General features: G+C 37.5%; 5 protein-coding genes across 11 annotated transcripts in view; 2 read left to right on the top strand and 3 right to left on the bottom strand.

The window, feature by feature from the left end:
- sun1a (Sad1 and UNC84 domain containing 1a) overlaps positions 1 to 8075 on the top strand; it is a 31225-nt gene extending 23150 nt beyond the window's left edge. For 4 of the 5 annotated variants that reach the window (XM_079852194.1, XM_079852196.1, XM_079852197.1 and 1 more), the window contains 10 exons: positions 177 to 440; positions 1622 to 1714; positions 1943 to 2016; positions 2137 to 2281; positions 4010 to 4276; positions 4381 to 4465; positions 5820 to 5935; positions 6059 to 6226; positions 6996 to 7088; positions 7668 to 8075. In XM_079852194.1, coding sequence (XP_079708320.1) covers positions 177 to 440; positions 1622 to 1714; positions 1943 to 2016; positions 2137 to 2281; positions 4010 to 4276; positions 4381 to 4465; positions 5820 to 5935; positions 6059 to 6226; positions 6996 to 7088; positions 7668 to 7784 — 1422 coding nt within the window. In that variant the 3' untranslated portion in view covers positions 7785 to 8075. The remainder of the gene's footprint in view (positions 1 to 176; positions 441 to 1621; positions 1715 to 1942; positions 2017 to 2136; positions 2282 to 4009; positions 4277 to 4380; positions 4466 to 5819; positions 5936 to 6058; positions 6227 to 6995; positions 7089 to 7667) is intronic. The other variant, XM_079852198.1, reaches the window with a different exon arrangement.
- A 1091-nt stretch (positions 8076 to 9166) lies between these two features.
- LOC307146452 (uncharacterized protein) lies at positions 9167 to 15672 on the bottom strand. The gene is made up of 3 exons (XM_079850444.1): positions 15576 to 15672; positions 13651 to 13769; positions 9167 to 10615 (listed from the first exon to the last, which is right to left on the bottom strand). The coding sequence occupies exon 3, from the start codon at positions 10198 to 10200 to the stop codon at positions 9241 to 9243; it is 960 nt and encodes a 319-aa protein (XP_079706570.1). The 5' UTR covers positions 10201 to 10615; positions 13651 to 13769; positions 15576 to 15672; the 3' UTR covers positions 9167 to 9240.
- rac1a (Rac family small GTPase 1a) lies at positions 11683 to 17076 on the top strand. Its single transcript, XM_079850448.1, has 6 exons — positions 11683 to 11982; positions 12647 to 12718; positions 13324 to 13441; positions 14757 to 14819; positions 15255 to 15414; positions 15600 to 17076. Exons 1-6 carry the CDS (start codon positions 11948 to 11950, stop codon positions 15728 to 15730), a joined length of 579 nt encoding a protein of 192 aa, XP_079706574.1. The 5' UTR covers positions 11683 to 11947; the 3' UTR covers positions 15731 to 17076.
- crym (crystallin, mu) lies at positions 16789 to 25074 on the bottom strand. Of its 3 annotated transcripts, none has more exons than XM_079850445.1 (8): positions 24653 to 25074; positions 24419 to 24569; positions 22948 to 23010; positions 22763 to 22864; positions 22492 to 22675; positions 18997 to 19118; positions 18789 to 18873; positions 16789 to 17983 (listed from the first exon to the last, which is right to left on the bottom strand). In XM_079850445.1, exons 1-8 carry the CDS (start codon positions 24817 to 24819, stop codon positions 17919 to 17921), a joined length of 939 nt encoding a protein of 312 aa, XP_079706571.1. In that variant the 5' UTR covers positions 24820 to 25074; the 3' UTR covers positions 16789 to 17918. The 3 variants fall into 3 exon arrangements, with proteins under 3 accessions (XP_079706571.1, XP_079706572.1, XP_079706573.1); XM_079850446.1 differs by having other exon boundaries at positions 16789 to 18594; XM_079850447.1 differs by lacking the exon at positions 22948 to 23010 and having other exon boundaries at positions 24653 to 24899.
- On the bottom strand, positions 24994 to 27726 carry snu13b (SNU13 homolog, small nuclear ribonucleoprotein b (U4/U6.U5)). Its single transcript, XM_079850449.1, has 3 exons — positions 27474 to 27726; positions 27082 to 27202; positions 24994 to 26121 (listed from the first exon to the last, which is right to left on the bottom strand). Exons 1-3 carry the CDS (start codon positions 27474 to 27476, stop codon positions 25859 to 25861), a joined length of 387 nt encoding a protein of 128 aa, XP_079706575.1. The 5' UTR covers positions 27477 to 27726; the 3' UTR covers positions 24994 to 25858.
- Positions 27727 to 27775: the final 49 nt, after the last annotated feature.

The raw sequence follows: 27775 nt of genomic DNA on the forward strand, positions 1-27775 counted from the left end.
GCAGTATGACCAGTTTTAGTAATTTTGTTGGCAAGTAAGTGAGCAAATGTTTTTATTTATTTCATTTAATGTTCTGGTTGATGCTAAACGTAGATCTAAATACGTTACCATGTAAAAGTATAAGCACATTGTTCTTAAGGTGGGCATCTTACCCTATCATGTCTCGCTCCTCCCAGAGGCCCTCTGTGCTGTCAGTGGAGGCAGAGAGGCTGATGCATTTGGAGGAGAGCTTGTCTCAGCTGTGGGATCGAGTGGCAGGGGGTTTGCTCCGGCAGGAAGAGCAGCACACTGAAGTGCTCAGTCTCTATAACACGCTGCGGTCAGAGCTTCACAGACACACAGACAGAGAGAGCCTGGGCCAGTGGATAGGAGACCTGCTGGAGGAGAGATTCAGCCTGCTGAAGGGAGAAGTGCAGAAAGAGGCCAAGAACACGCAACAGGTGACATCATGCTTAATCCCATAAAGCCTATTGCATCATGTTTATGCACATTTCTAAGATCTCTAAATTATCAGCATGATCAAAACGTTGATGAAAAACCTGTTAAAACCTTTCATCTGATTAATAGTTCATACTTTTTTAGCCAGCAAAAGGCCTTATTATAATTGTAAAAAATGTCCTCCACTTTTCTGTTTGTGGTGAAATCTTTACGGATATTTAAGTAGATGTAAGAATAACTTTTATATTGTTAGACATATTTCAAGATGAGTGCTTAGTGTAGTGAAGCAACTTAGGTTTGCTTTTAATACATCATTTTTAGAAAAATCATGTTCAAATGATACATCAGGCTTATGATTGATCTCTCAATCATCATTGCATTACATTGCATCTGTAGTTTGTATCGAGGGTAACAACGAGTTTTGATCACAACTAAGCATTTAAATATCATAATACATAGTATTGGGAGATATAGTGACAACTGATATTTTAATGCACATAGTCTGCTATACTGTTACAGAAATACAGAATACAAATACAGAAACCATTAGAATACACTTTTCACATTGAGTTGGCAGTTAAAACATTCTATGATAAAGATCATTTCAGTAACTCAATTTGTATTTTTAATAATCAAATTCATAAATATTACAGCATTTTAATATGTACTTATCCACTTTGTTGCGAGTGCAGTGTGCTTGCATAGAGCCTGCCCACACACTCTTCTGATTGGCTTTTTTTTTTTTTTTTTTTTGCGTCTCGTAGTTGCAGAGAAATTACTTGTCACTGGAATCTTATCAAATTGCATCTGGTTAGGACATGGTATAAGACTTCAAGAACGTACTTTTTTTTTTTTTTTTTTTTTTTTTTTAAATCTGACCCCAAACTTTTGAACTGTAGTGTATATTACCTGGATATCTCTCAATTTTTTTATGAAGTTCCCGTTAAAAGAGTAACTTGGGTGAGCTAAACTCACTCCCAGCTGTGTAGAGCACAGAGATGACTAGAGATTAACATCCTGACATAACTTTAACATTGTTCTTAGTTTAACACCATTCTTAACATGTTTATTTTCAGTTATAATACCTTTTTTGTGATTAAATTCAGTTAATTGAAAAATGCTTAACTCCTTGTTTAGCATATTAATTAGTTCCTGATTTGATCTCTTTTGCTTCTGTCTGCAGCGTCAGGAAAAGCATGCAGAAGAGCAACAGTCAGAGAATACTCGACTCGCCGAAGCTGAGGCTCTGCTCCAGACATTGGCACGCAAAACTGAGGTGTGACATTCAAATTGTACCAGGAACACACAAGGTGGTTTATATCAGCATGCTGCAGGATTTAGTTTTGGCTGTGGAAGGCTCTAAACCACTGGCCCAAAGTTACTCTGAACTTTCACATCACAGTACCCATGCTTTTTGAGTGTGATATAATGACCTCTGATTCAATAAGCAACATTCAACAGATTCAGCAGAACTGGTGATTTCAATTTAATGTGTTCAATTTAGGAGCTGCAGAGAAAACAAGAGCCCACATTGCAAAAGATTCCTGAGGCTGAGGCGCCCACCCCTGATCCTCACAGGTTATTATCTTTAAACGGTCAACAGTGATGTCTTTCAAACATTAAACCAGATTGAAGTAATATTCCAGCTATTTCATGTAAATGGATGTTGTAATGTAAAGCATGTCTGTTTCTCTTCAGCGAGGAGGATGAAAGCGACTCCAGTGAGGCTTTGCTGGCAGAGGTGAGGAGGCTAGAAGAGGCTTTGGAGCGCATCAGAGATGATGTGCAGGGGCTGGTGGGATGCAGAGACAAATGTGAGCAGCTGGCCTCCTTTTCAAGCTCAGTAAGTGCTCCGTGCCATCTGTTATTTTCAAGTGTTTGCAGTGCCTAGTTTTTATACCTGACATTAACACTCTTATTGTTTAGCCCTTATAATGCAAGAAATGTTAAACTTTTCTAAAAACCACCTAGTTTTTAGTATGCAAACCAAACTTTGAAAATGTGGCGACTGTTAGAATACACTATTTTTTTTAAAGATAACCAGTTTTGTCCTGGATATCAACTGTTTTTGTGAATAAATGAATTGCCAAAAAGCATACGTTTTCCGATTTTAGTTTTAAAAAAAAGAGTGGTGGGTCCCCAAGACCAGGATTGAAAACCACTGCCTTCAGGACTGAATTTTGTTGATAAATATGAATATGCATGCACAAACACATTTTTACAGACAGCAATAGCAAAACTTTTGCTCTACACCCCTTTAGGCTTTAGTTCATATGATACAGATCCTAAAGTGTCTACATTTGAATAGTGTTGTCACGGTACCAAAATTTCAGTATTCGGTACCAATACCAGTGAAAATCCACGGTTCTCGGTACCAATTTCGGTACCAAAGGGCTAGAAATCAATAAATTCTTTGCTGATACTTCCTCGTCATCATGGAGAGCGCAGTTCGCACCGTTTCAAAAATAGTCGATCTCCGAATGCGAATGAACTTACTCTGAATTTTAGTATTGTTTTTATATGAGGATCCTTTTTCAAATACAAGGTCAATATTGATCTTCACTAACGACAAAACAACAAATTATCTGTGAATTTATATGGAACTAATCTTTAAAAGCTTTCCATCTTTACTCTCCTCATGTAACGTTGCATTCGGAGATGACAAGTTTCTCTTTTCCACAAGCGCTCCGTGGCGTCTGTCGTTGCTATGCAACCATGAACATAGGCGCGCCTGGAAAAACGAGCGTGCCGCGCTCCTACATTTGGAATAACGAATGTGCAAGCGCAAAAAATGCGCTATGTGAACGGCCACTTATGGCAACGTGACATTAGCCTAATCCAAAATATTTCCATATGTGTCTCTTTCCTCCTTTCTTATCAACAAGTGGATTTACAGCCACGGTGAGCCACCACATCAGCAGCACTGCCGGTCGCCATGTCTCAGCGCTTTAATAAAGAGGATGCGCAACTGCACGCGCTCAGTGCATGCATGCGCATCAAGGAACCGGGTTTGAACGGGTCCTCGGTACCACCGGTACTTAAGAAAACTTGGTACCGTGACGTTTACATTTTTGTACATGACTTGGTACCGAAGTACCGGGTCTTTTGACAACACTACATTTGAATGTTGGAAAGTAGGTCTGAAAAAGGAGAAATTCACTTATTGATGAACAATTGCAACTTCTTTTTCATAAAAAGTCAAGTAGAATATTTTCAAACAAAATATTTGTGTAATATTTGTTTTGTTAATATGTAGGTTTCATAAATTTGGACCGTTTTTGAGCAGTCACTAGTTAAACTCCATTGATTGAATTAATCTGGGGTTAATACTAGTAATTCTCCTATTATATGGTCTTATAAATTTCATACAACAATATATACAAATAAAATGTATTGCATCACATTTGCTTTGCAGTAGTTAAAAGTATTATTTGAAGTTTCAAAGAATATCTGGTTTTTTTTTTTGGACAACTCAAAATGAGTTACAACTAAAGGGTCTAATATACCAAAAGGCAGATCAGTCTGAACAGTCTTAAATGGTGTCCTAACTCCTGGATCTGTTCTCTTGCAGGTGTCCGAGCAGGTGGAAAGGGAAATCAAGTCTCTGTTTTACGGCAGTGACCGAGCAGCAGAGCTGGAGCTTCCTGAATCTCTCCTGCAGTGGCTCTCTGATCACTTTGTGAGCACCACTGAACTGCAGGCTTCACTCAGCGTGCTGGAGAGCAGCATTCTGGGTAACCTGTCCCTTCAGGTAGAGGAGGGCAAGTCAAGGCCTTCTAAAGAGACAATCACTCAGACTGTACTACAAGCCACAGGGGAGGCAGGCCTCTCTGAGGAAGTAAGCTTTTGAGAACTTGTCTTTGAGAATGTTAATTAATAAGTAACCCAATTATTGTCAGATATGTAATGCTGCTTTTGTGTTTTGTTGATCTTTCTCCTCAGCATGTACAGTTGATTGTCAACAATGCAATGAAGCTCTACTCTGAAGACCGCACTGGTCTGGTGGACTATGCATTGGAATCTGGAGGTATTGTAATGATGTTAACTATGGATGGATTTTAAATTGTTTATAAAAGTTTTTCGCTTCTTGTAGAACTGTACAACACGGAATTAGAGATTGGGAAACCTACCTATTATGTAATCGCCACGGGCCAATGGTAGTACAAAGGTGTTTAATAGTCGAAGCGAACTTTTCTGGAAAGTTTGCTTTGGCAAGCTCTTTTGAACTCCCAAAACTAACTCCAAATGAAGTTCGTTTTGCCGTGATTTTGTTCGAAATGGCATATCAGTTCGATCTACAAGTCCTTCAGACTGACGGCTCCATTGCAGCTTTCATTGGCCAAGGACAACCCAAGAGGACATTGACAAGTATTGGTTGCTTCAATTCCTAAGCGTCATGTTTAGTGGCTTGAAAATGTAAAGTCGATGTTCCCACAATAACAGATCAGTGTGAAATTCATTCTAGAACGTTGTGCAAGTTTATTTAAACTGGTGCATACTTTAGAAAATCCAGTGTTTAGTTCAGTGGTTCTCAAACTTTTTTTGGTCGCGCCCCCCTTTAAACCTTTTTTTTTTTTTTAAATCTGGTGCCCCCCCTTAAACAAATCTCGCTCCAAACACACATACCTCTGACTATCAAATCATTTCACGAAAAATGATTAAAAACTGAAAGATTTTTTTTTAATTGAAAAACGTGCAGTGAAAAACACCTTCGATAGTTTCATTTTGTAATGTCATTGAATCATATAACAGTAAGAGAATGATAGATCAGAACTCAACTTTTAAATATTTAGTGATGCTTTGGATGAACAATATATAACAGTTTTTCTTCTCACCGGAACACACACACAGCAGCGGAGTGGTGCATTCACAATAGCAGCTTGTGATTCGGTCCTCTGAAGAGGTGCTTTATGGCGAGTAACTTCTGTGTTGGGCTTGTTCCAAAGGTGACAAGTCAACGGTCTGAACAACGATTCGGTGTGATTGCCGTTCGATGCCTCTTTATAAATGCAGAGCGCTAACCGCTATTCACTCTGTTGCAACGGCAGTATCTGTGCACCCCCCACACTTGAGAACCAATGATTTAGTTGATCCTGATAAGTGCTCATTGTCACAGCTGTGAACACAACTTTTCTTATTCCATGAGGGAGTTTGGCGTCACAACGACTTTGTTTCCAGGCGGACACGCGATACACGTCTCCTTGAAATCCTGTAGAATTCAACCAATCACGTGACGACTTCTAATCTCGAGTTTATTTCGAAAGTTTATCCCATTTTGCGTGCCTTTGCCTCAGACGTCACGCCCACAGACTGTTGGGCGAACGTCTAATGCATGATACTAGCCTAAATATGACAAGATCTGCATTTCTTTGTGTCTGTAGGAGGCAGCATCATAAGCACTCGTTGCTCAGAGTCCTTCAACACCAAAACGGCACTGATGAGTCTGTTTGGCCTCCCGCTGTGGTACTTCTCTCAGTCACCACGTGTAGTCATACAGGTCTGACACCTTTGAGAATTCTCATTTCATGTGTATTCATTTGTAAAGTCAAGCTTTGATTTCCAATGGTCTCTTTCTCTTCTGTCTATATCACTGTTCCTCTTCATCCATTTGTCCCTACAGCCAGACGTGCATCCTGGGAACTGCTGGGCATTTAAAGGTTCATATGGTTATCTGGTGATCGGCTTGTCCATGAAGATTGTGCCTACAGCCTTTTCTCTGGATCATACGCCCAAATCCCTGTCGCCCACCGGCAACATTAGCAGTGCCCCACGAGACTTCAATGTATATGTAAGTACACGTGGAATTCAAATAATATCAGGGTTTCTACTTCTCTCCAATGAAGATATTATTGAATAAGATTTGTTTTTGTTTTTTTTGCAATTTCCAGCAAATAACATATTGTAGAGTAAAACTAGAATATACACTACCAGTCATTTGTTTGGAATAATTGATTTTTGTTTTTGAAAGTATCTTTTGTTCAGCAAGGTTGCATTTATTTGATTGAATTGACCAGTAGTGTATATCCACTGTAGAAATGTTATTAATATCCATCATTTCCCAAACCTAGAAGTCAACCTTTTTATTTTATTTTATTTTATAAAGTTTCCTGGTTTTCAAATGTCTACAGTGCTGGGTAGGTTGCAAATTGAAGTCCATTACTGAATACAAATTAGTAATACAAATTACATTACCTAAAATGTGTCATGTAATAGATTACATCACTAACTACAATTTTTATAGTGTAATCTGACTACTTTGATTAAAAAAAAAAAAATTACAACTAAAAAAAGATTAATATTTTATGCTGTGCTCTCAATTTACCATGAATTTATAGTCGCCTAGCCTGAATAGTGGCTGATCTAGATTAAACGATATAAAAATTAAGAAGAATCAATGAGTACGTTAAGTAATGAATTCAATAAAAAATACTTACATAATTGCAAGTATTTAAATTTTGGAATCGGATTACGTAATCCAGGTGACATATAATCAGTTACTACCCAGCACTGACTAACTTCTTGGGGTCAAATTAAAAAAAGTCTCTGTTCTGTTAAAGGGTCTTGATGACGAGCAGCAGGAAGAGGGGCAGTTGCTCGGACAGTTTGTCTATGAAGAAGATGGAGATGCTCTTCAGACCTTCTTGGTCTCTGTAAGTATTGTGATTTTTGTTATTTCAGTCGTTTACCCAGAAATTAAAATATCCCACAATTTACTCGCCCTCAGCCATCCTAGGTGTATATGGCTTTCTTTGCTCAGCCAAACGCAATCGGAGTTATATTAAAAAATATCCTGGCTCTTCCCAGTTTTGTAATGCCATTGAATGGCGCCAGAGTTTTTGAAGTTCCACAAAGCGCATCCATCCATCCATCATAAAATTAATCCATACGGCCATTACAAAGCTGGGAAGAGCCAGGATATTATTTAATGTGACGATTGTGTTCGGCTGAAAGAAGAAATTCATAAACGCCTACAATGACTTGAGGGCGAGTAAATTATGGGACCATTTTCGGGGGAGGTGAAATATCCCTCTAAGTCACCATGAAATCAATCAATTCTATTTATTATAAAGGATTTATCTATGCACTTTTTTTTTTTTTTGCACTATGCCCTCGTATTCTTAAATCTTTAGTTTAGCCACCTCTGGTGTTGAGACAGTGTTTATTTGTAATCTTTATTGGATTTTGATGACTCTTGCCTAAACTTGTAATTCTGTATCTCTGTCTTCAAGGAGGAGGTGACGAGAGCTTTTCAGATCATTGAGATGAGAGTGCTGTCTAACTGGGGTCATCCTGAATACACTTGTGTGTACCGTTTCCGGGTGCATGGGAAGCTTGTGGATGAATGACGTGCAAGCACTTGGAACATTATGAACTCCTGACAATTTGTCACTCATGCACTGGAAAAAAGAGGAATAGTCACTCTTAAGAAACAAATAATGTGCCATAGAGCTACAGTTAATATACGATTGCATGCTGGTACATGTACTGTTAGGTCTCAAGGTCAGACTCAGCACTTGCACTCGTCTCATTCTGATGCATCACACTGTTTCCAATTTTGTCAGTCATCAGGGTTATGCTTTTTTCATTATTATTATTATTATTATTATTATTATTATTATTATTATTATTATCTGTTAGAATTCACCACAAAATTCTACAAACAAAACAGTGAAGAATGTATTTTAGACTAAATGTAAATTTAGTTAAGTTCTTCAATTTTGTGCTTTTTGTTTTCATTTGTTTTTTGCCAGCTGATATGTGCCCTATTTATAAATGGCTAGAGAAATATAACTATTTATTTTTTTGTATTTAAGTTGATATGGTGAGTTTGGATTTTCATGATCTTTATGCAAAGGATTTTGTAATTGCCATGTGATCTTTATAGGTTGGCTTTTCAAATAAAATTCTATTTTTTATTATTTTAAAAAGGATTGTGTGCGTTTATTATTGTGGATAAGGTGGAGGAGTCATTTTTGACAGGAAAAATAGAGAACAGCCAACTTGGTGCTGATAAATAAAGTCTGTTTCTACTTAGTAGCCTACTTTTTTTGTGGCAAACTTCACTGCCGTCTGATCAACAAAAGAAAGAATTAGTTATGATTATGTGTAGCATCTGTATTTAACCAATCTTTAGTTTAAAAAGGTCAAGTGCTCTAAACAGTAGACATGCATTAAGAGTTATGCACTAGACTGAGACTTTCTAATATGATGTTCCACGTCATAAATGAAACATTAAAATCATCCTTCAACTCCCGTCATCCTCCACTAAATTTATTCCCAAAATGCTGACATAATTATGTAATTTAAATATAATATAAAAATATAATTTATGTAATTTGTTAGTTAACCCTATAAAGTCTATTGCATTATATTAGATATCAGAATATCTGAAGGCCTCTGAATCATGATCAACTTTGCTGGAAAACCTGTTGAATACAATCTACTAAATGCCTTCTGTTGTCTTTTTTTTTATAAGCAAGTAAAAGGCCTTTTAGAATAATTGTAAAGATGTCCATCTTTATGTTGGGGCTTTTTGCAGTGAAATCTTTTTTTTTTTTTACTGACTTTTATAAAGTAAATAAAAATACATTTGATATTATTTCAAGATGGAGATTAACTGGATTGAAGCAACTATGGTTTACTTGATTAACAAATAAATGTTTTTCAAATTAGTTCAAATTGAGTCACTTCATATTACACATGTTTTATGTTTTCATAGTCAGGAGGAGTCATGGATCTTTCAAGTTTGCAAACTTTTTTTTATTTACACAGGTTAAAGGTGAGGAGGGACGATGATCTGCATTAGGAGGAGTTGTAGTTGCGGTTGTGCTTGTTGATCCGCAAGTGCTTCAGTCTCGGATCGTTCGTGTAGCGCTCAAGCAGCAACTCATTTTCTCTTCGCTCCTTCTCTTTGGTTATTTTCTTCTCCTCCTGTTTCTTGGCCTTCTCCTCTGCCCAGGTGAACAGAAAAAGTGGAACTTTCTTTTTGCACATTTTCTGGAAGTTCGCCTTGTGCTGGGTCTCAGTCTTGGGGCCGTCAGGAGAGGCTACACAGAAGAGCCTCATCATGTGCTCATCGATCCGAGAGGCCTCATCCGAATGGCCTTGCATGGCCTTGGAGTCTCCCATTTCCCTGGGGTCACCTTCCTCTTCCTCAAATCCCTGGATCTCTTCCACTTCGCTCGTCCACGCTTCCTCCTGCACCTCGCTGTCCTTCTCCAACCAGGCAAACATCTTTCTTGCTCTCATTTCAGCCTCCGGCGTTTGGGAGCGTTCAGTCTCGAGTAAGTCACTGGCCCAGATGGTCTTCCCTCTGTACTCCACATACTCGTTCTCCTCATCCTCGATGTCAACCAGCATGAGTTGTGGAAGTGGCTCAAACAGGGAAGTGAACGGCTGAGGCTTCCGGGTGGGAGGACGTCGCAGAGCAACGACTTCATCAGGTGCAGGAGTGGGGCTCGGAGGAAGTCCTTTGGGAGGACGCATTTGGGATGAAGAGCGTCGGATGAAAAACAGTTCATCAGGTGCTGGAGTGGGACACGGAGGAACCGCCAATGGATGCATCTGTGGTTTCGCAGGACGCATTTGGGATGAAGAGCGTCGGATGGAAAACAGTTCATCATGTGCTGGAGTGGGACACGGAGGAACCGCCAATGGAACCATCTGTGGTTTCGCAGGACGCATTTGGGGTGAAGAGCGTCGGATGGAAAACAGTTCATCATGTGCTGGAGTGGGACACGGAGGAACCGCCAATGGATGCATCTGGGATGAAGAGCGTCGGAAGGAAACAACTTCATCTGGACATGAAGGAGCCGCCGACGGTTTGGGAGGATCCACTTGAAGCGGAGAAGATGGCAGGGATAACACATCCTCAGGTGCTGGAACTGGTTCAGGATGCACGGCTGGTTTTGTCACTGGCGGCAGGGGTTTGAGGCGAGTGTCTGGTAGAGCGAGGTGTCCGGAGACACTTGGAAGCTTTGGGAGTTCTCCCTCTATTGGCTTTAAGAAGGAAGATCTGACTGTAGAATGCAGAGGTTTGACCTCCACAAGTGGCGTTGGCCCTGTGATCTTCTGTTTCCTCCTTTTTCTCACCTTCCTTTTCTTTTCTCCAGCTTCTCTGTATCCAGCCGCTGATTCTTGCGCTGTACACTGCTGTTCTCTCTGAGGTGTCTCCCTTCTGCGCAAAAAGTGAGGAAAACACCCAAACAATTTACTAAATATACTGCTAAACAGCGCCATTATGGACACCGAATGCTAAAAGAATTCAATATCTGCAGAAAGTCTCAAGTCTTTCGATCGATTTACTTCTAACACACCAACATTAGACCAAAGTCAGAGTTGTCGTTTAGAGTTGCCATGACGCATTCTACATATGATGTCACCACAGTTAGAACTCTGCTGCATCTGGAGCTGCTCAGTTCAAACACACACATTCACACCACTGGCATCAAATGAAATACTGACTGTTTCCCAAACACCCCTTCCCCTCACTGAATATTAAACTGAGATATGTTGCCTGAGATATGTTGAAATGTTCCCTGGTTTTAGTTTCATATTTAAAAAGAAGCCTATTATTTCTTTTTCTTTTTTTTCAATCAATTAATATTTCTACATTGAAACTGTTATATTTAAAACATTAATCTCCTAACATAATTTATGCACAGGGTTGGGTACATCTCTCTAAAAAAAATAATATAATTACTAGCTACTAATTACATCTTCAACAGTGTAATTTAGCTTACTACTACTAATTACTCTCTCTCTCTAAAGTATCCTATTCCATTACTTGTTACTAATTATTTTCTAAATCCCATATCAACCTCGACCAGTTGAACAATACAACATGAAACTGCTCTTTTAATTCTTTCAAATAAATAATATAAAATTGCAAAAAATATATTTTTGAACTGACCAAAGTATTTAAAGGGAGAAGGTTACATAACATTTTAACATAAGATGTAATATATATATATTTTTTTAAATATATTGTTTTATAGCCTATAGATCAGAATCAGGCATTAATTTAATTACAGTTAGGCCTACTTCCGATCATGCAAGGCATGAAAGTTTTGATAATATTTATAATCGATCTAGGACTGTTCCTGGACTGGTTAGAGAGTCATGCGAGACGTAGATCCGCTCCAGTCCATCAAGAGGCAGCAGAGAGTGTGTTTATTGTTCGGGACGGGTCGGGATATGTATGTGTGTGTGTGTGTGTGTGTGTGTGTGTGTGTGTGTGTGTAGACCGGGATCTGACTGAGATTTTAGGGTGGTGGCTGTTTGTTTAACTGGAGCAGCAACAACAGCAGCAAATGCGCTGGAATGCGGTCGGCTAGCTAACTTTAGTCCGTCGAGTTTGAGTGAAATTTCACATTATCGTTCAACTTTTATCGACTCATCTCTTGTTTTGTGCGTGTTGAATTTTGAGGACGGGTGATCCCGGTCAGAGCAGCTTTTATTGATTCATTCACAGATAAAGCTAGCGGGATAGCTTGCTAAGTGAACACAGATGCAGGCCATAAAGTGTGTGGTCGTCGGGGACGGGTGAGTTTCCCCCTATTTTCACTATTATATTTTTCGTGGAATAATGTTTTACACGTATTAGCCGTTTCTTGTTTTGCTCTCTTGTGTTTTGAGTTTAGGTAACTTGAGGGCCTTTAATTTGGGAACTTTTGTTCGTCTTTGTAGCTCACAGATATTTTAAAAGTGCGTTATGTATGTGTAATGTGAGGTACAAAGTCGAATAAAAGTTCCCATATATATATATATATATATATATATATATATATATATGATCTCATTAAATCTGTTTTCCACTTTATGTTGTGCCAGCGAAAATTGCTTATGAATGATTCTGGACTTAAGCTTTTAAATGTCCGTGTATTTGTAGTCTGGAGTCAAACTGTTTTATCAGTGTTTTTCGCTGTTGCTAAACTAACGTTAGCCCTTCCCTGAGTTTTCCTTTAAATGTTAGGCTTACGTCATACATATACAGTAAACTTGAGCAAATGCTGTCTGAATGTGTGGGAGTGCTGCAGTGATTAATAAAGTCAACCAAACCCACTTATAATTCTTTGCCCTATTTAATTTTAATTGGGAAATGAATAATTGTTTAGCTGAAAAGCAATTATAGGAGATGACCTCAGTTTATATCATATAATCAGATCTGTATCTGGTGATTTTTGAGATGTTTCATTTCTTCCCTCAGGGCTGTGGGAAAAACATGCCTTCTGATCAGCTACACCACCAATGCTTTTCCTGGGGAGTACATTCCCACTGTGTAAGGCGACCTCACTCTTACCCTGAGTTTCCTAAAGGGACAGTTCTGCCAGAATGAACATTATTTACTCGCCACCATTTCTTTCAAACATATGTTCTTCAAAATATTTTTTTGTGTTCTGCAGATTGAGAATCATGCAGGTTTGGAACAAGTTTTTATTTGGGGGTCACCTGTCCCTTTAAAGTAAAAAAGAAAACGCATTAAAAAGTTTTTAGTTGAGTATGAGTATTAAATATAAAATAATGATTTTTAATATGTTGTATTTTCAGTAGTAAATATTATATTACAATGCTATTATACATTAGTATAATTAATGTTTCTGTTCTTGATTCCAACATTTACGTTATAAATCCACATTCCTGGTCTTATTGTGCCAGTTTCAACTGTGCATGTTATTCTAAGTAAAAATCTTATCTATCTCCACCACTAAAACAACTGTTCTTTTTGAATTGCTTTTTTTTAACTCTTCCCCTTCATCTACCTGGTAGTCACTTCCCAATGGATAAAATAAATGTTTCCCCATTGAATAATCTGTTTTATTCATAAATATGCCAGATATGACATTTGTAGTGTCTCTGAAGTATATGCTATTAACTTTCATTCAGGTTTGATAATTATTCTGCCAATGTGATGGTCGATGGAAAGCCGGTGAACTTGGGACTGTGGGATACAGCAGGACAGGAGGATTACGACAGACTTCGACCGCTTTCCTACCCTCAGACGGTACTGTCATAATAATAGAGCTAAAACAGATGCATCACAATATTTTTAATAAATAATTAGATGTTTATTTGAGGTTTTATCAGTGGACCCATTATTTAGATAATTGTATTACAGCAAAAAGCCATAGGATAACATTTTTGAGAATTTTGACTCTTTGCCTTAAAAGGCTAGTTCACCCAAAAATAAAAATTCTGTCATTAGTTACTCACCCTCATGTCGTTTCAAACCTGTAAGCCTTTCATTCATCTTCGGACCACAAATGAAGATCTTTTTGATGAAATCTGAGAGCTTTCTGTCCCTCAGTTTTTGGTCGCGCCCCCCTTTAAACCTTTAAAAATATAGGCTATATGGTGAAAAACACCTTCAATAGTTTCACTTTGTAATTTCATTGAATCATGTAATCATAAGAGAATGATATATCAGAACTTAACATTTTTAATTTAAACAAAAACATTTAAATATTTAATGATGCCCGGTTTGGAACCGCAATATATAAAAGAGCCAATGTGATTTTTTTGATGAAATCTGAGAGCTTTCTGTCCCTCCATTGGTAGTCTACACAACAAAAACTTAGACACTTCAAAAAGTTCAGAGATCGTAAAACTAATCCATATGAATTGAGCGGTTTAGTCCAAATGTTCTGAAGAGACACGATCACTTTATATGGATTAGTTTTATGATCTCTTTATGAACATTTTGAAGCATCAAAGTGCGTAGCATAGCAAAGTAGTTGCGTAGCTGTCAACAGAGGGACAGAAAGCTCTCAGATTTTATCGAAAATCTTAATTTGTGTCCTGAAGATGAACGAAAGTCTTACGGGTTTGGAACGACACGAAGGTGAGTAATTAATGACAGAATTTTCATTTTTGGGTGAATTATCCCTTTAAGTTTTGAGAGCAGGAAGGATCTCGAAAATAGTTTGATGACATACTGCTTAGGAACTGTAATAAACACTAAGTCTTAGGACAGGGAAATGTTTAAAAATAGCCCAGGTCTTGATTCCTGGCAGGCTAAAGTGATTTCTTATGTTACTCAGAGCATTAATGGCAGCTCTGTGTTGTCATTGTCTTTGCTAAGGCTGTGAGAGTGAATGGCTCAATTGTTTGCTGTTGTCATCTAGGCACAAACCTCACTGTGTTTTTTTTGTTGCTCTGTTTCACTTGGGAAACAAGTGAAGTCAATTTACAGTTCATTAATGCAACAGTCTAGTCAATGCTGTGTTTTACAGAGTCATATAATTCTAAGGGAAAATGGTTGAACATTAGACGGAATAAAAGGAGGGTTTTGTCTGATTTGTGTTTTTCATTTCTTATAGGATGTGTTCTTGATCTGTTTCTCTCTTGTGAGTCCAGCCTCGTTTGAGAACGTCCGTGCGAAGGTAAGCAAGCCCTCGGCTATTTTGTTGTTTAAGTCAATGTAGACGACTTTCGAAATGATTGCAGCGAATGGAAAAGAGGAAGAAGCTCTAAGAATAGTTGTCTGGCTTGAAAGATTGAGCAAATGTGATTTCAAAGCCTCAAAATAGCATGTTGACGTCTAATGAAGCAGACAGAAGGTTTTTTTAATCTACGGTGTCTGCAAAATGTCCAGCGACATCCATTTCAAAGGATCAAGTGACATTTGCTGTTGTTGGTAATGAGGAGTTTGTGGTGTTTATCCACGGGTAAAACATAGGCTAGGTTTGGAAATTGCTATAAATATTTCTAGAGTATTGCTTATGTATATTGTGCACATTTTCTCTACCCATTGAATGTGTTTGAATTCAATGGAAGCTCAATGTGTGTGTTTTGATTTTTCTTTTCTTTTTCGACAGTGGTATCCAGAGGTCAGACATCATTGCCCCAACACTCCCATAATTCTCGTTGGGACTAAGCTTGATCTGAGAGATGACAAGGACACCATTGAAAAGTTGAAAGAGAAGAAGCTCACTCCCATCACTTACCCTCAAGGCCTCGCTATGGCCAAAGAAATAGGTCAGCACTTCAATAGTAATACACGTGTGTATGTTAGGGCTAGGTTGACAATATTGATGAATCGATTTTATTTCATCTTCAATCCAAAATCTTAATTTTCAGTTGTAATAAACTGAGTTTGAGTATACTTTGCCCAGCCTTAGCTGTCTGGATCCACTTACGGTTTTCTCTTGTTTCGGCCTCAGGAGCTGTGAAGTACCTGGAGTGCTCAGCCTTAACGCAGCGCGGCCTTAAGACGGTGTTCGATGAAGCCATCCGTGCGGTCCTGTGCCCGCCTCCTGTGAAGAAAAGAAAGAGGAGGTGTCATATCTTCTGAACTGACTGCACAGACAGCACCAACTGCAATCTGAGCTCATCTGAGAGGAGAACAATGGAGGCAGGGATGATGGGAAATGCGTGTTGGGGAAGAAGAAACGGTCTGCACAGTGTATGCATGCAGATATTTCTCTCTCTTGCATTGTAATTAGAATTATGCCACTAACTAGCTGTTAAGATGCCTGAGTATTTGCTTCTGAAGGATGGGAGCAGCATTCATAGTTGTTTCCCATCATACACTAAGAAATTCCTGCTGCCTTCTAATGATGTTCTTTATTTTCCCCTCATTTTGATGTTAGGAAACTAAATTTCTCCTTTCAGTTTCTGTTTCTCCATCTTTGTGAGCCCATATATATTGTTTACAATCTGCATTTTTGTAGAAAATTAATTATTGCCAAAAGTTAAACCAAGTCGTGGATTTCAATTTGCTCACTAACAATCTCTTCTTTTTTTTTCTTTTTCCTAAAGGGAGGGTTTTTTTTTTTTTTTTAATTGTGTATTTGTAAGAGTCAGAGGTTGCAGTAATATTGAAGGAACTATTTTACTAGAGGACAGCTGAAGAAAACACTTTATTGGTTCGATGTGTTATGGTTCCCATGTCTGAGAGTTTATTTTGTTTAACTGTATAAGAAACAAACCTAGTTAAACTGCATATAATAGCTCTGTTTTGTCAGCATATAGCATATTTTCACTACTGTATCTGAATATTCCGAAGGGCAGATCTCTTGTTTAATCTCTCTGTATTTTAGTCAGTCTGTTAGAGGAGTCTGGCAGTGTTTTATCCATTTTACAGTCCCAGTATTGTATTTAGACTACAGCTCTACCAGTGCCTAGTATCAGACCAGGATTTTGTTGGAAAACTGAGCATGTCAGAAATTTCTATACAGTAGAGACTGTTATGGGGTTTATATCCTCTAAAGACTCCCATGAACACTGCTTCTGATAAATGTAGTGGATACTTGAGAACAGTAATTCAACTGATTTGTTGTTAGACTACGGACATCAAGTATTAAACTTACAATTGGTCTTGGTTAAAAAGAAAACGGTTGTAATTTGGCACATGGAATGTTTCATTGTGAAAATTCTGTAACAATGGCAGTTTGAAATGCTTATTCCTGCTTTTACTGTCTCCACTAAAACTACAGTGTATTAACCTTTATGTCTGAAATAGAAACCCAATCTAAAAACCTTTGTCTTTTGTTTTCCATGTCTGCTGAAATCATTAGTTTATCCACATAACACGTAACTGGGTACAACCCGGCAAGTAATTTGTCTAGGTTGTGCCTGTTTAGGATACAGTGTTGGCTATACCTCAAATTGTATTAAAAAAAAAAAAGATAATTGCTATTAGTGTGCCCTGATTTTTTCTTACAGATTAAGGCTGCATCTGAATATGCCTACTTCCATACTGTATACTGTAGTAGTTGAAAAACAGTATGTGAGCCATGTAGTATGTCCGAATAATATTTATAAAACGGTAGGCGAAAAGTCCCCAGGTGACCTAATACTTGCAGTGAGATTCTGAAGTGTGTATTCGATGGACACTCTACTATCCCATGAGGCCACAGGAGTAGATTTATGAATGGAGGTGAAGCGACGCAACTGACGCCATAGGTCACATGACAATGACAACATGGCGGATATAGTACATCCAAAATTTTATTCATACTACAAACGTTCATCCTGTTTCAAACCAAATGTAGCACACATAATACAATGTGATTTCGGATGCAGCATAAGTCCTTTTTATGTAAAGAGCGAGAGCGGTTTTGTTCGAATAATCGTAAATTGGGGAAAAGACACCGCTACCATCATGGCAGATGAGATGATTCAAGTCACCTTTATTTACATAGGAGATTGTTTCAAAGCAACTTTACAGTGATAACAGAAATTATGCATTTCAGCTTAAGTCAGTGTTAATTCAGTTTCATTGTAAAGATCATTAATTATTAAATGAGTTCAATTTGCCTATAAAGCAGCTCTGCAAAAAATGGTCATCGTCCAGTTCAGTTCTCATACAGCAGCGTCAGTAAAGCGTCCCCAACTAAGAAAGCCAGAGGTGACAATGACAAGGAACCTGAACTCCATCAGGTGACACAATTGAGAAAAAACCTTGAGAGAAAGCAGGCTCAGTCGTGGGGCCAGTTCTCCTCTTGTGCAACCAGCGGAGGAAACTGCTGGCTGGTTCTTCAATGTTCGCTGTTCCACTTCTCCAGAACAAGTTTGGCTGAGACAGCATCTTGTATCCCCATGCCTGCATTTAAAAATGCAAAATCCAGCAAGTCAACACAAATAGCTTTCTCTAGTTTCCTCTGACACAGGCCAAATTTATCATCCCAGGGGCCTTATTTTTATAGATGCGCATTGAATGATCCTAAATGTGAACGTACAACAATTTCCAAACGATTTATAGAACGTCCATATGTACAAAAATGTTCCTAAATGCATCTCCCTTTATAAATCATCTTAAGTTCAAGCGCATATGTTTATCAATGTTATATGTGCGAGTGTGTGTATGTGATTATATGTATATATTCAGCTCTGTACTAATTACAAAGCAGTTGCTAATTTAATACTAATAATAATGCATGTCTAATTATATTTACATTTATTTATTTGAATTACTGGTATATGTGAGCACAAAAAGTTTGAATGCATGATGTACACAACATTTTCACATACATTTTTTCCTTTATAAATCCTGTGATTTGTTTGACGTAGAATGAAATTCATTGAATTTAGAAACAAATCTGATCACATGTGATTTATAATTGAGGCCACTGGACTAAATTGTGCTTACCAAGAAACGCAACTCAACTCCCACATGACAGGCCCACATTTCTGGTTAAAGATCAGCAGTGGTTGCTTGAGCTTACATAATAAAAATTATAAATAGAAAAATGTCCTTTTTGTCTCTTGAGAGGATTGAAATGCAAACATCAAGTTTTTTAAGGCACATTCAGCTACTATGAATTCCTATCAGTGACGAGAATGCTTTTTTTCTCTTCAGTACATTTTGATCTTGATTTTTAGATCACAGCTGTGGAAAAACAAGTTACCCAGTGACTTGAATACCGTAGTCTTCTCACGCTGAGCAGGAAAGGATCCATTTATAACTTCTCCGAGCTCTGCGAAAACTTGAGCCTGGGGAAAAAGAATGAGCATTTAAATGTTTAGGAATTTGGACATGTAAGTTAACTCAAATAGATATTGGTGAAATCAGTTGTATTTTATTAATCAGACAGTGTTAAAGGGAGTGATGCATACTCCAGACAGAACTATGTCTCCTGACTCTGCTGTAGCCCCCTCTCTGCTGTCCACATACACCACAGCCTCTCTCATCAAGACGTCATCCAATTCCCTCCAGTCTGGACGACAAGCGCCAACCGCTGTCACAAAACAGCACCACAATATATATAAAAACAATGTAGTAAGCAACTATGATGTAAAATATCAGTTTACTTTCTTATTGAATTCCTGCACAGCACCCAGAGAGGCCACTATTAAAGCAGCGAAATTGATCTGGTCATATAATTTATTATTTTTGGAAGAACATTTCGGCTTCAATACATGTTAAAGTCGCCATGAAACGCAAGTAGCAATTGATATTGTTTTCCGTATTGTGACGTTTTAATGGATTTAAAAAAATATATAAGACCTGACTTGGTTCTATGCATCGTTTGTTAAATTATTAATACAAAATTATTCAACCCCCATTGCACATCAGTCTCACACTTCTCGTTGTTTTTTGAACACTATCACTTGGGAATAAGGTCTCTAGTGTTCCACTAACCTGCTGCGCAGCAATAACTAAGCAGACTCCAGACAATGTCTTTGAATATGCTTTAATCACGGCTGGAGGATCTCAGACCAATTTCAGAAAACATGGTTAGCCATTTATATAAACTACTGACATTGTAACACTAGAAAGCGGGTTGAAAATCGGCAAAGTTACTCTTTAAGCTCAATTGACAGCAATGTTGATTACCACAAGAATAATTTCAACTCGTCCTTTATTTTCTTTAAACGAAGCAAAATCGAGGTAACAGTGAAGCACTTACAATGGAAGTGAATGGGGCCAGTTTTTTGCTCCCATCTTTTGCCGGTTCCCGCCTCCTTCTACCCTTAATTATGAACATTGTTACATTGGTGCCAAAACCCAGGAGGAAGGAGGAAACGCACTGTCAAAGGGCACTTGCTGCTGTGGGAAATCGGTGGTGCCATCGAGTAGGGCTGAGCAGAGTCTGCCGCCATGGGCGCTCGACACGACTTGCCGGGGGACGGATGAACTCGCTGCCATCCACCAGGGTGTTGGAGGGGCAGCTGTCATTCTTAAAGGGATGGAAGAGTGGCCACCGTTTGCCTTGATGGGGAGGAGCAGGCGAGGGAGGAAATGGGAGGCTCACAGCCAGAGCCGTTGCCGTCCACCAGGGGGCAGAGGAGTCAAAGGCAGTACACCGAGGGGTATCCAGCATCCAGTTCCCTTAGTAGGTGGAGGACCAGATGTAGAGCGCAGTCTCGAGGGTACCTCCCGGCCTGCGAAGGGCTATATGGGTGTATGTGGCAAGAAGCAGGGCTGGGCCGAGACTCATGGGAACAGAGCAAGGCCGATGGACCGTGAAGGAGGAGAGAGGACCAGGCTTGGACTTTATGTTTCTTTGTTTTAGTTAATGTTTTGTTTCAGTTATCCGTGAGGGGCTGGAGCTTTACTTTTGCTTTGTTGTTTTGCTCCTTCTTCCCTGAACTATGAACATTGTTACACAGATTAGGTTTGTATTCAAGTTGGTTAAGCAAATTTGCCACATTCACCAACCGAAAGCTGCATGGTTTGAAAGGGATTTCTGTGGGAGCTGTGCTACATACATTACTACACAATTTATTTTTAAAGCTATATTTTTGGGCTTTTTTGCCTTTATTAAGATAGGATAGTAGGACATACAGAAAATCATAGGAGAGGAGGGAGGGGAACTGGACCAGGTAAGGACCTTAAGCTGGGACTTGAACTGGGGTTGCCCTAAGTGCACCAGCACAATATGTTGGAGCACTTGCCCACATGGTTATGGCTCCGAAATATTGCTACACCTTTGACAATGGACCTTATTTTGCCTGCTACATTTCTCATAAATATAGCTAATATGACTGCATCTTTACAGTTTCCTTTAGTCGTGACCAGGGGCGGCGCTAGGGCTGGGCTAAGGGGGCTTAAGCCCCGAATGTTTTTAGTAAAGCCCCGAATAATTTGTTACCTTGTCTTTCTCATAGAGCAAAACAATTAATCAGAAAAACAAATGTGAATAAGATTAGCCTACAGCAGCCGCGATTACCTAATCATGAAAAGTGCATATTACAGTTTTATTTATTTTTCCCTTTGCATTAAAGGTACTTACGACGTGCGTTTGCAGCATTGAGCATTGTAGCCAATCACAGACATGTCTGTTGAACGCATCGGCCAATCAGAGGCATTTAAATGAGTCGCTGTGCTGAAGATGTGTTTTGCGCGAGCACACAGAGTTCTACACTTTTGCAAACCTGTCATTATTATTGGCAATAAACTTAAGATGCAAATAAGAGATTCACTGCAATGTATTTTATATTCTTGATGCTGCTCTCTGATGCACTCCATTACGCACCGCTCTGTTTGTTAGGATGACTAAAAGTTCAGCGGTCTAGCTCATCAATGTCAAAATGATTAAAGAAGTGAATGAATGCCTGGCAAAATGTAAGTAGATAAACATTTAATATTTGACTGTTTTACAATAAAAATGGCCAACTACCGACAGTATCCGGGGACGCAAATTAGTCAACTTTTTTTAAATATCAAAAATATTTCAAATAATCTAATTTAATACAGTTATAATTTTTCAATGTAAATTATTTAATTTGATTGGTAACAGCCTAATGTCTTATTATTTTAATTGAATATATTGATCACATTTAAGAATTTGAAATGAAAGATGGAGCAAATATTTAATAAAATAAAACCTTATAAAGGTACAAAAAATTATTCTGAGTGTTTTCAAACAATTGTTTTCAGACAATTTAAGTTTGAATGGAGTAAAGCTTCTGTATAGGCTATTAAGGAAATGTAATTTTGCCAAAAGAAGAACTTTTATTTTAAACAAATGTTCATTTTTAATTAGCCAACTTCAGTGTGATATGTTACCATATTATCATGCTTAACACTGAGAATTTGAATAATTGTAATGTGATCAGATTCAGATATCTAAATCAGAGAATATGGGCGGTTTGCGGGTGCATTATTTATTTTTAACAGTGGATTTGGGTGACTCAAAGTGCACTAGATGATGAATTTATCTTTAAAATGTACCAAAATTTCTTCCAGGGGGGCATGCCCCCAGACCCCCCCTAGAGGTACCAAGCTCCACCCACAAAAATAATGTCGAAAACACATTAGGCTATATGATGATCTATGAAAAATAACATTTAATTACCTTATTATTAAAATACATTATTACGATTTTACCACCTCCACCTCATTTTGAACCAGGAAAAACCCTGTCATACAATAAGCCTTTATTTGTCTTTATTCCCATAAATCGCTTTTAGAAATAATTAATTAATTCCTTTATATAAAAATACCCAATTTTAGTTTGGGCTAAAGCCCCGAATATCCACTGACCTTAGAACCGCCCCTGGTCGTGACTATATTTACAGTATAACATGGCCTCTTGTAGCATATTGCTTAACAATTAGCAGTATCCTCACAAAATATATCTATTGGAAATCTGTGGGCCAACTGACCTGCTACGTGGGCACCTGATTTGACCCACTCGCCAAAGAGTATCGGTTCACTAGCACCTGTGGCAGTGACTATTACATCAGCTCCCGTCACGGCCTCCTTCACCGAAGAGCAAACTCTAACAGGGCCTTGGAGATCATTAACAAAGCGATGAGCCATTTCTCTCCTTCGACTCCACACACGGACCTGAAATAAACACAACACTGGATGACACACAAAATATAGTTTATAACCTGGATATATGGACATATTTCCCATGTTCAGACTAATTACCTCTTTGAACTTGAAGACCTTAGTAAAGACATTATAATGGCTTCTAGCCTGTTGCCCTGAACCAAGGATGCACAACACCTTTGAAAGAGCTGGCATGAACAGCTGGAGAGAGAAAACATATTCAGAATAAGTGACTTTATATATTACACCATAACAAATTTGGGGTCAATTTCAGAGGAACCTACTTTAGCTGATATGGCTGACACTGCTGCGGTTCGTTTGGCTGTGATGGCCTCCCCATCCATGATCTGACATTAGAGATACAGTGACAGAACTAAAGCATTTCCAGAGCAGAATTATGCTGTTCTAACATTTACTTTCCTTTAATATGCTCTGGATTTATACAGTTATTTGTAGGATGGTAGTGTGGTCATCCTCCATAGTAAAATGATTGATCACTAATGGATGGATGGGAGGATAAATAAAATTCAGACATACAATGATATTATTATATATTTTCTGTGATTAACATGTTTTTACCTCTATACTAAAATCAACCAATTAATTAATACATTCTTAATAAAGAAAACCTACTTACAAAAAAAATCTGTAATTTGTAAAATTAGTAATTGATTATGTTTATTAAAAATATATTTTAAATAATTATTGTATCTCTAAGGGGTAATGAAAATGTTATTAATTCTTATTTTAATGGTTCCAATATTCTGTTATTGAAGGTTACACCACATACCTTTTATCAATAAGTCATCAATGAAAATGCAATTCATACATTCAATAATTTTAATAAAACATGTTTTAACTTCTATATTAAAATAAACCAATTAAATAATACATTCTTAAAAATAAACTTTTTTTATTATTTTTTGAGAGACAAGACAAGATAAAAATAAAACAAAATATAAAAATACAATAAATATGTTGCAACATACCGAAGGAAAAAACTATATCTAATCAAGTATTATAAACAATAATTACGATATGTCCGAAAAGGAGCAGGATGAAGCAGAAGCTTGTTATTTTTCCCACCCCTTATACAACTCTAAATAAGTTTACTTTACTAAGTAAAAAAAAAAAAAAATGCTATTAATAATATTTTGAAATCTTTTGTACAACAAATGAATGTCATGTAGTTCAACCATAGGGGTTCAACCAACATGACATCACAGAGAGGAGCCACTCAGTCCGTCCATGTAGATTTTCTCTAAAAAATATAAGCTCATTTGAATTTTTTAATGCAAGACAAGTTTTTAAAAACATGTCATAACAATAATATATTAATTAATAATTGTTTATATTTTAAAAAACACACCTTTCAAACATTTGTAAAAATAATACCTGCAGTGTGTACTCCCAAATGTATCCAAGAGATGAGTAAAATGTTATTAATGTTTTATATAATAATACATAGTAAATGTAATGGTTCCAATATTGTTATTGATAGTTATGCCACATAAGACTCTACCCTTTAATTATCATTAAATGTAAAATTTTCTTGAAAATTATGTAAATGTTTTTCAAAACCAATTAAGATGAATTTAACGTGCACGTGTTTTAAACAGATTTTTCATTTTCTTTATCATAGACTCTTATGTGATTGACACAGATGGTCATTTAGTAAATCTCAGAAATACACAGATGTGCACATGATATGAAGGTGATCTGTCTGCCTAAAGGAATGAGGTTTGTGTGTCTCACCGCAGTGACATGCCCATGCTCGGGATCGAACAGTAACACTGTGGCTTGAGTTGATGGTAAACTGGAGCCCTCTGCACGTTGGTAGAAAGTCACCATCTTTGTGCATAAAATACCCTCAGCGGCCAGATATGCTGGCATCACGCCTAAAAACCTGACAAATGCATCAAGTGTTTACTTCTATAGAAATATGTCAGTAAACGATAGCAATATTTTGAAACATGGATTCATTCATACCCATTGTGTTGCTGTATAGGGACCACAGATCTCACAGGCTGGATTATTTCTGAACTGTCCCGTTTAGAAAACTTTCCCATGACAGACTCCAGTCTGGGAATCAGATCCTCGTAACTGAGGCAACGTTCCACCTCATGTTTGTTTAATAAGACGGGAGAGTCTGTCATAGTTGTTTCTCCTGTCTGTCTTGCTATCAAAAACTTCTCGGTTTGTTTGTTTTGGACTTTGGTTCCAAAGTCACGTGGTTGGTTCGTTCGAGTCCGACGCGCGTTTTTCACCTTATATCTAAAACAAAAGTCTTCATACAAAACCGCAAAGAAAAACAAATAAATAAAACATTTGAATCGCGACTTTAAACGTTTATGTTAAATATGCATAAATCTACCCCCACACAACACGTGGCTTCACACTTTTTTGTGAACAGCAGCTCACTGGTGTCATTGTCAGACCCTATCGTCCAAAGTTATGTAACAAAAATGTAAATGTAGTACAAACATCGTTATTTATTTGGAAGTCACATGGCTTAGTGTACATCCAAACATAACTGCGTCGTGGTCTTTTTTCTCAAACTCAAATCGCAATGCACAATTAGTAAACATGACAATTAAAGATGTTTTATTTGCTATGAGCAGACGTTTAAAAAAAATGCATTTGCTTATCGGAAGTAAGATTAAATGCTTCTTAGCTTTGTTTACTTTCATTTTGTTTGACTTGAAAGTCATTAAGAAAAAGTAAGCATTAAAAAAATGACAAGGTTAAAATCTATGTCCACCAATATAATCTTCAAATCTCAATTTACTACAGTGAATTCCAATGTTTAATATACAATTAAAATACATTTGCCTATATCTTTTGTGTACATCTGTCAGTATTTATTGTACTTTTATATACACTATGGGGGGAAAAAAAATGAATTGCAATGATAACGTTCTCCAGTTTGCATTAGGTAACACCAGAAAAGTACAAGACCATTTTATTCTATTTTAAAAATGTTAGATGGGTTTGATAAATCTTCATACTGCACAAACAACCAAACAGATGTCATTTAATTTTAACCGAACTTTATTTCGGCTGTCAGAAACTGAGGATAATACTCAACATTGCTTGACTTTAGCATGCAAGAAAAAAAAAAAACTAAACAAAAACAAAGTACAAAAGGGATCACTGTTTAAAAAACCTGAAAGCAAAAGTGTACAGGGTATGAGCTCAAACTAAGAGTCTTTCAATAGACATCTGCACAGACTGAATCTGAGGTTTCAGCTGCGATCCCTCTTTAATGGTGACTGATGTGGCAATGACTGGTCTTGACACTCCACACGCACGTCCGAGAGCTTGTTTAGAGCGCACAAAGACATACGGCACGTTCTTATCCTCACACAGCAGCGGCAGGTGCAGAATGATCTCCAGAGGTTCAGCATCAGCCGCCATCACAATGAACTCAGAAATCCCACGGTTAAGAGTTTTAGTGGCTGTGGAAGACAATGAAAGTCAGAGCTGGCAAAACTAACATTCCCAACATGTAGGTAATTTAGCTGATCTTATTTTTTATTAAGTTACTAATTTATCTGATTAAAGCTGAAGTGTGTATTTTTTGTCTCCCATTCTGACTTAACACCAAAGAGCTTGAAAATGCAAGTTAAGTCGTCAAGTAAATATATTAAATAAATATATAATAAATATGAACAAATATATTAAATGAAAACCAGAATAATTGTTGTATCAATACATCAACAAGACATGCAAATAACTTGCACTTCCACACAAATTACACACTTTGATCAAGCAGTGATTTTATTTTTTAAATGTGTATTAAACAATGCAAATGCAACAGAAATGTATAAATGACATTTTATAAAACCAATCAAATGTTTTCATGAAAGTGGAATCTATTAAATACAATACATTTAAATACATTAAATATGAATCTGAATATTAAGTGTTATTTTGGGCTATAATTAGGTCAATTACAAGCAATTAAATATTATTTTATTTGAATAAGTATTACAATTTATTAAATAAACCTACATTATATAACTGACCTGAGATCAGTTAAAACCATTAAACACTCATCCATGCGTTCACCAGATCAACGCCATCCAGCGGCGAACCATCGGAATTTTAATTTTTTTCACCGATTTTTTTTTTAAATAAAAATGTAATAAACATAAATATATATAAACCAAATTTTGAAATGTTTCGAATATCGGTATGACGTAGCGAAGCATAATTTGCTGAAAACGCGGGACTCGGCGAGTTTGATATAAGATTCGGAACAACTGATTCGAGAGAAAAAAAAAAAAGACTCATCTTCATGAAGAAGTGTTTCGAAAGCGCCCATCGCTAGTAGCCTAAAATGCACGATTTTTTTTTATAATGAATGTTGTTAATGTTCTTAATGGAGAAACATTGATCATGTTGCGGTACTTTACCTTCATTGGCCCCCTTTCTCAGCTGTTTGTAGTTCGACGCCTGCTGCACAAGGTCCAGAATGGTTTTGGAGAGCGTGGCGTCTGCCAGAGGATAGGCTTTAGGATTCACTTCAGCTTCAGTCTGTGTAAAAAAGACACACAAAAGAACAAAGAGTTATCAGCAAAACACCCAACTACCGTTACATAAAGTTAACCCAGCGACATTTAGCATCTGGTCAACAATGTTTGTATATAGATCAACAGCTAAAATGGATAAAAACATAAACCTTATCTTTTTTTAAATAATGTTTAGTGTATGAACACACTTTCGGCAGGCAAAATTAAAACATCTAAACGTTGAATGCAGTGAACGAATCAGAGAAATAGTAAGATGTCCCACACGTGATACTCACCATCGTGTTTGTTGCGTTTTAGCCGGTGACCAACTTAGATACACACGGGTCCTCTCGGCAGTAGCTTCACGGAGGAGAGTACTGTTTAGGTAAACAGAAAAAGGCTAAGGTCGAGCAAATAAACAAAATAAATCGCTTTAATGACCAACGCAGCTTTGAGATCTTCCCTGCTACCTACTTCCCTGCGTCTCGCAACACGTGTTTGTGAAAGACACACTGCGCATGCTCACGTTACAAACCACTTCCTGTAGTCGATTTTTTTTATCTTTTATATTTACATTTCATATTAAAGTCATGGCTTA

Source organism: Squalius cephalus (genome assembly GCF_949319135.1).
Source record: "Squalius cephalus genome assembly, chromosome: 19".
NCBI lineage: Eukaryota > Metazoa > Chordata > Actinopteri > Cypriniformes > Leuciscidae > Squalius > Squalius cephalus.